This window comes from Ictidomys tridecemlineatus, chromosome 7, assembly GCF_052094955.1.
Source record: "Ictidomys tridecemlineatus isolate mIctTri1 chromosome 7, mIctTri1.hap1, whole genome shotgun sequence".
Classification (NCBI taxonomy): domain Eukaryota; kingdom Metazoa; phylum Chordata; class Mammalia; order Rodentia; family Sciuridae; genus Ictidomys; species Ictidomys tridecemlineatus.
Genome location: NC_135483.1, coordinates 178,585,475 through 178,593,803, shown reverse-complemented (window position 1 = coordinate 178,593,803; position 8,329 = coordinate 178,585,475). Strand labels below are relative to the sequence as shown.

The 8,329-nt window shown below is 38.1% G+C and overlaps 1 protein-coding gene across 3 annotated transcripts in view; it reads right to left on the bottom strand.

Annotated features, from left to right (window-relative positions):
* Nucleotides 1–1,572: 1,572 nt before the first annotated feature.
* Nucleotides 1,573–8,329, bottom strand: part of Xrcc5 (X-ray repair cross complementing 5) — an 82,421-nt gene continuing 75,664 nt past the window's right edge. For all 3 annotated transcript variants that reach the window (XM_005331837.5, XM_078017974.1, XM_078017975.1), the window contains 2 exons: nt 2,946–3,020; nt 1,573–1,820 (listed from right to left, as the gene is read on the bottom strand). In XM_005331837.5, coding sequence (XP_005331894.1) covers nt 1,806–1,820; nt 2,946–3,020 — 90 coding nt within the window. In that variant the 3' untranslated portion in view covers nt 1,573–1,805. The remainder of the gene's footprint in view (nt 1,821–2,945; nt 3,021–8,329) is intronic.

Genomic DNA, 8,329 nt, shown 5'->3' with positions numbered 1-8,329 from the left:
AGAGATTAAGTTTTCACTCTCTGTGATTCAAGAATGCTTCAGTTTTGTCCAAATCACAAACATCCTTTAGGTTTTAACTATCCATATGTCATCATGCCTCACTGGGGTAGCTTCAGATGGACATTTATACATCAAGTTTGACTCAAGTGTGCAGAGTATCACAAGGGGATGGTCCTAGAGATACTCCTTCTCCTCAGTAGAATGAATGACGTTCCATCTTGGAGATCCATTTTCAATCAGTGAACAAAGGGGCTTTAATTCTCAGCACAGCACTGAAGATGTTATGTATGTATGCATGTATGTATGTGTGTGTGTATTTATGGACAATTAGTTAATTAGTAGTGATCCACAGAGGAATGAGTCATTTATGCCTTTAACAATGCATTTTCAAAATGAAGTCTATCCATGACTATTTAATTGAGGTACTTAAGACACTGGTGATTGGGCTTCAAGAAGTTCATGATATGAGATGGGAGGGAAAAGGAGAGAAAAGGGAAATTGCATGGAAATGGAAGGAGAAGACCCTCATTGTTACACAAAATTACATATAAGAGGTTGTGAGGGGAATGGGGAAAAAAACAAGGAGAGAAATGAATTGTAGTAGATGGGGTAGAGAGAGAAGATGGGAGGGGAGGGGAGGGGAGGGGGGATAGTAAAGGTAGCAGAATACAGCAGTCACTAATATGGCATCATGTAAAGATGTGGATGTGTATCCGATGTGATTCTGCAATCTGTAATTGAGGTAAAAATGGGAGTTCATAACCCACTTGAATCTAATGTATGAAATATGATATGTCAAGAGCTTTGTAATGTTTTGAACAACCAATTAAAAAAAAAAAAAAAAGAAGTTCATGATACCAAAGGAGGAGGAGTAAGAATGTCAGGAAGGAATGACATTCCTTTTTCTTTCATATTTTCTTGTTTCAGGAAAGGAAATATTATCAAGAGAAAATGAAAGTTGACTTAAGTAGAAATGGGAGAGATTGAGAAAGTAGTGTTTTTATACAAAAAAACCTTCTCTGTTTGACACCCATAAGTAGAGAACAATGAATGGGATGATAACCTAACTCCTGGCTGTGAATTTCTTAGTGTTTTTTTTTTTTTCCCTTCCCCCAAGGTTCACTGATATGATAGAGGTTGGGCCAAAAGTAGGCCTTTTCTTCATGAGAACACCACCATTTTCTAGTTTAAGACGCTAATTCAAGGAAACTATGTTCCCTTCCCACCTTGCTTATGGAAAACTGCCTATTCACAGAGCCAAAGTAATGTGGTGATTAAAAAGGCTTAACTAAAAAGAGAAATGGGTCAGTCCTTCCCTGTGATTTTCCTATCTCAGCACTTGCTGGTAGGGAGCAAACATCTTTGCTCAATCAGCACAACATGACTGTTGCTGGAGGAGCAGACTGGAAAGAAGTGGGACTCACCAGTGATCATGCCCTGGTTCCAGAGGAGATGCTAATCATTTCATGAGTAATCCTCATCAATACACCAGGTCTGGAAGAATCTATTTTCCTGAAACTTCGAAGTATGTGTGTAATAGACTAAGAAGAATAAATCACAAAAGAAATAATATGCCAAACAAAAAGAATGCCTCTTTATAAACTTTGTATAAGGTCTAAATTATCTCTTACAACATGTATGCACGTGTTCACGCTATAGAGACGGAGGGGAATTCACTTCCAAGTAACCTGTTGAAATGATCTCCACAGCTTCGGGTTCCCCTGAATGGCTTCCAGGTTGTTGTGTTTAGAGTCTCCAGCACTATGAAGATGGCAGCTCTCTTAGATTCTCCAAACATCCATGACTTACATCATGTCCAGCTGTAAACAAAAATGACATATTAAGAAGGGAACCAGGCTGGACGTGTGCTGCATGCCGGTCTGCCTGTCATCCCAGTGGCTTGGAAGACTAAGGCAGGAGTATCACCAAGTTCAGAGCCAGCCTCAGCAACTTATTGAGGCCCTAAGAAACTCAGTGAAACCCTGTCTCAAAATAAGAAATAAAAATGGGCTGGGGATGTGGCTCAGTGATTAAGCACCCCTGGATTCAATCCTTGCCCTCACCTCCATCCCCAAAGACCTGTCACTGATGCTCTGGCAAAACAGAGTTTAATGAAAACTATGTGATTCTGCAATCTGTATGCAGGGTAAAAATGGGAGTTCATAACCCACTTGAATCAAATGTATGAAATATGATATGTCAAGAGCTATGTAATGTTTTGAACAACTAATAATAAAAATTTAAAAAAAAGAAAACTACATTGGTTAGACAAGCATGGACTTGCACACTTATTCACTACCAACTACTTTAGGAGTTAAATACCAAATCATTCCTCATTTCAGTATTAAGAACTTCTCACAAAAAGGATGAAAGCAAAGTGTGCAGCTTTTGCTGGACAGTTATTGTGTGAGGTTTAAAGAGAAGAAGTTTCTAAACCTGAAAGATGGATGTAAATTCCAATATTTATACAGTTTTCCAGGTATCCACAGCATGGTGTAATGAGGTGCAGTAATCCTCAAATGCCTATTAGTCTATTTTGTTTATGTTAAGTTAATTGAGAACATTTAAAAAGTAGGTTTCTTAAGGGCTGTTCTTATTTGTCAACCCACACAAATTGCATGTTGTATTACTTATTTTTGGTTAAGAGCAATTTCAGTAAATTATAACATTTTGCTACTAAGAAAATAGCCTCCCCAGCTCGTTCTAGCCCTTCAGAGAATTAATTTGAATGAACAATGTAGTTGAAATCACAGAACATAGGAATTTCCATTATGAAATCACCTGATTAAATTTATAATGGCAATAAATAACAGTGTAGAGAACTTCTGATATATTAGAAATTAAAACACAAATAAGAAACAAGTCTATGATAAGCAGCTTTTGTGGCTGAATTTACAGCTCAATTTCATTCTTTAGAACACCTGGTATATATTGAAAGCGCTTACCAAATCATCTACATCACCACCTTCTTCAAACATGGCTGCTTTGTCTTCATGTGGTTTTTCTTTGGGGGCCAGAAACTGTGAATAGAAAATCAGTCATGTTACTACAGTGACATTTTTCCCTCTTTTGATGAAGCAAACAGTTTGCTAACATTCCACAGGCAAACCTAAGGAAGGCTTGCTTAGTAAAGTCCCATTGCAAATGATCTTTAAAAATCAAACAAACAACAACAACAACCAAAAAAAAAAAAAAAACAAAAAAAAAAAACCACACACACACACCTTGGCATATTCTTCCTTTGGCTCTGGACAAGAGCACCAATTTTGAGGTTTAATAGTCCATACTAACTAGTTAGTAGAGAAAGGTCTAATGAAGAGGGAGGATTTGTCAGGGCTTATCAGGATGGTGAATCTGGGGAGGGTCCCATATCAGCATGATGGACATGAATACCTCACTTGATATTTCACATCTGTTTCCACAAGTAAGCTGACAAGATAAGATTAAGAAAATAAGCACCCCCAAATTAAAAATAAGCACCCCCAAATTAAAAAATGAGTGAACTTGAGAGGCTGCTTAATCCCTTTTATGGAAGTCCTTCCATTTGCAAGACACTGTCAGAAAACAGGCAGATAAAAAATGGATGAGAAAACTTCTGTTTGGCATCAGTGTTTTAGACCTGGAACTTCTCAAAGGCAGACACAGAAAAGCAAAGGCCCTAAAGCCAGGTCTGTAAGGATCAAAGGATGATACTGAGAATTTTAAAAAGTTGTGAATGCCCTAAAAAATCATTTGAATATCTTTTTTCTATCCTGTCCCTCCAAGACATAATGGTAGGGTGTCTTTTCAAACTTCATACATGTGGCAACTGCCTCCAAGAGCCAAGTTCTACCAATGCCTATCTATCCTGAGAATGTGACCTTTACCTGGGAGCACAAACCAGGCTAAAGGAATGAGCATTTTAAAGGGGGTAATGAAAGGTAGACTATGTCTCTCTGTCAGCATTCCCCAAGTCAGCCAGAGTGCAGTGGAGCACACTTGTGTTGGAGCCTTTTGGCTTAATGCTGCTTTCCTGCAGCTGCCTCCACTCAGGCAAATGTTGTTATACATGTTATCAACATGAAAAAATGGTAAGAACTGCTTTTCCTATACATTCCTATTATTGTTATGGTACACTGGACATGATAAAGGTCTCTGAAACCTAAGACCTATAAATAAACTATATGTCTTTTAACAAATTATCAATCAAAGTCATTCACTAATTAGGTTGCATGCAGCAAATCTCAGGAAGCAAGCTCTGCCCATCTTTCCATTTCTGAAGCATAGAAACTCACACATAATTAACATAATGGTAACAGCAAAGGCTGTTTCTACATAGCTGGGCATTGCCTTGACACAGATGTGGCCAGGTTGACTTGACCTCTCCCCTGGACTTTTTTGCTTCACTATTCATGAACCTTCATTTTGACTGAGAGATTAATTCTTTTAAGAATACATATGGATTTTTTTCCATAGTCTTTTGTTGACCCTAAACTGAACTATGTGCAGGGCTGGGGCTCAATGCTATGACACACAGAAAATCCTTGCAATGGGGGCAGACAGTCTGGAAGAGAAATGTAATGCAGCTGCTGTATCATTAATTCAATTTATTGTGGGTGATTATTAATAGAGATATCTGAGAACCAAGTATAGATCAATAAGAAATTCATGCATTTATTGCACATGGTTTCCAAATTAATCTTTATAGTTCTCCTGATTATTGTCACTATTAAAAATGGTATCTTGCTTTCCCTACTCATTGTAATCAACCACTGCATGGTTTTCCCTATATTAGAAATATATGGCTAATGAATAAGTCTCATCCAGTTAGGGTGAGGGCTGGGGATGTGTAGCTCAATGGTAGAGCAGATGTCTAGCATGAATGAGGACCTGGGCTCAATACTCAGTACAAAAAAAAAAAAAAAACAAACGAAAAAACACGTTGAACACATAGGGTGAACAGAGTAAAAGGCAGAGCTGTGTCCTGTCATAGCCTTCTGTGGGATCAAAGAACTAGCATATCCAAAACAAATGACAAACTCCATGCACTCAGTTGCACAACAGTACACTACATCTTTTACATTAGTAAACTGAAACATTATAGGTACTTACAGATGAATATAGAAAATTCTTGATGTTTTTTGGCATTCAGCCTCTAAAAGTTGCAATTCCCATTCCTTCCTCACCTGAAAACCCTCTTTTAGAGTGAAATGAAAGGATAAATTAAGATAGGCCTGTCCGCACAGTGTGACCATGGTATATATAATCAAACACAATGGCACATGTCTGAGGATAGGCCAACTTCCTAGGAAGAGAGGAGCAGCAGCATAAAAACCCTTTCATTTCCATCAAGTGATAAACATCTGCAGCTGATTTCCCTGACAGATCTGCCTCACATTTCTGCATAGCAAATTATGGCTAAAAGCTGAGCTGCCATCCATTATGTTCCCAAGGCCCTGGGCAAGGCTGATCTCTTATACACAGCGCTCTTCCTCATCAGAGTTTTTAATGGCAAGTAATTTCCAGGCTAAGCAGTGACAGGGAAGCTAGAGGAAGCTATGGACAGAGCAGAGAATTCAAGGACTGGTTTGCTTTCTCAATAAGGAACCATTCTCTGAATGCAGCAGAAAAGGGTAGGAGTCAAGTTTCTTCTTTTCTCCTGTCCTTTTCCTCTGCAGAATGCTGAGAAAGGAGAGAATAAATAGAAAGGACACTTGTGTGACACATTCCCCATTCCTCAGCCATCATCCACGTGGTGTTGCCACAAAGAGCCTCTTACCTAGAGATCTTTATGAGATGAATAAACTACTACTTTTATTCATTGTATATTGAAAATGTAATCCTGGCTACAAGCAGAGAAATGGAATCAATAACCTCTAACAATCAGCTTGTGCTCAGACCCCTACCAACGTCCAAATTAAAAACACCTGGCTTCCATCAGGCTGATTCCAACACTATCAGGTGACCCCAGACGTATAAAAAAGCATCAAAATGAACAAGTTTGCCTAAAATGCCATAAATTTAGGTTTCATTAATGTCATATGTAGCTTATTTTATGCAATAATGACAATAGACTGCATCAGAAAAATCCTCCACCCTGGTATGTAGAACACAACCATAATCTCGGCCCTTCAGGAGCACTTGAAAACTTTGGGACCACTTCATAACTAATTTTCTTCAAAAATAAAAAGGAAATACTACTGTTCACCCTATTTATCTTATGGTGTTGTGGTGAACCTAAGAAATAAAGAGCAAAAATTCTTTGTGGCAGTTTAAGTTTTATGTTCTAATTATTTGGAATATACCTAATATACAACCATCAAGCAATATATAAGAATATCTAGCATATCTTTATTCATGATTTCTAAAGTTTGGAAATAATCATATGCCCATCATCAAGGCAATCAATGAATAAATTACAGTATAATCGTTAAAAGGGATACTACATAGTTATAATACAGAATGAGTAATTACAACATCAGTGAACCATTAGGCATGATTCTAATGATACGAAAGTCAAGAACAGGCAAAACTCTTCTCAAGTGACAGAAGTGAGTACTGGTTACTTGGGGGATAGAAGGGCTCTGACTGAGGAAGCCCTGGGGAGCCTTTTGGATGGTGGGCACACAGGTATATGAATGCGTAAGAGTTCATCAACTTGTATACCATATGATGTGTTCAAGTACTATACATGTTTCATCTTCATAAAAAAAATTTAAAATGTTATCTTAAAAGTCTCAAGCTTTAAACAAATATTAGGTAACACTCTGATATGCATTGCTGCTTTTCTTATACTAGCATACTGAAAAACCACACCAGAGATTTAGGAAATTAGAAAAGAGCAAAGGTAAATGTCACAGGGTCCAACAGGGGCCAGTAGTTAGAGATTCTTAAACCATCTTAGAATCCTTTGCAAGGCTTTGGTGATCTCTTATACATTCATCTGCACGAAACTGGGTGTACTCTTGAAAGAGGGAGCACTGAGTATCTCTTCTCTAAACAGATGTGACTGGTGGAGGCATGGAGAGGTGAAGCCATGGTGTGGAGGGAGGGTGGCTAGAGTAGGAGTCCAGGGGGTCTTGGTTCTGGTCAGTTCTGCTAGTCATTAGCTTGCTGTGAGATACTGAGTTATTCAACTTCACCTTTCTGGATGGTATTAGAGAAAAAACCAGATCACTAAACTAAGTATCTATGATATTAAGATAGAAAACTGATCAAATAAAGGATAGATGAGGCTGTTAAAAGGAAAACAAGTGCTAAAAATGTCCCCCACCCCCAAAAGCTTGAATCTAATGAATATTTAGATACAGCTCAGCCTCTTGGATTCCTCAAGGCTGTGGGGATAAATCCTCTTTCTCCTGTTCTTAACATGGAATAAGATGACAGGAGACCAGGGGTCAGTCCTAGAAAGAGATTCCCAGTCAGTCACTTACTTTGAGATCTTGGAAACCCTGCTTTACCTCTCTTGCCTATGATAGCGCCAGGAAGTGAGACCAACATGATGGATAAAGGCACTCAGGACTACACAAAGACTTTACCCAACATCAAATGCTAAGGGAATGTCTAACACTACCATCTAGAAACAGAAAAGGTTAAATGAAAGAACTGACAGGTTATAATGACAATAAAAGTGGGCTCCAGAGATGGGTAATATGTAGGTTTCAAAGTGAAATGAAAGCTACTGAGAACTTTTGACTACCTAAATTTATGAAAGAATATTCTATGTCTGCAGTAGGGCTAACTTACCTGTTTCTCAAAAGAATCACAAAATTCACATATTTTAAAAATACACTAGAAGAAAATGGCTCTCTTTAGGGTGTTGTACAAGTGCAAAGTTATAATTTAATTTCCACCTAAAAAGGACAACCCTAGATAATTATTTCCTTTCAAATAACACTTAATAGTAAGAATATAACAGCTTGCTAACTTTTAATAACTTATAGTAACTATATTAAAAGAATAAGGAAAATAGGGGCTACTGCATTTTATAGATTATTTGTAAGACTTAAATCTATCTAGGAATGAAGGTCCAGTACAGTGCACAGGGACCAGAATTTTAATCTTCTTGCTGCCTCTGAGTGCTCATAGTGTAACCCCATTTAAACTTTGTAGAATCTGGTTTCCCAGTGATAACAGGACAGTATTCTGCTCCTGCCAATTCGTAGCAGATCAATATATGAGGATCACAGAGACTGTACTGGACACTTGGTTCTGAAGATACATACAAAAAAAAATTTCTTCCCCCCAGTGCTAGGGATTAAACCCAGGGCTTTGCGCACACTAGGCAAGCACACTACCTCTGAGCCACATCCCAGACCTACGCAAAATTTTATTACCATCTCTTTCTATC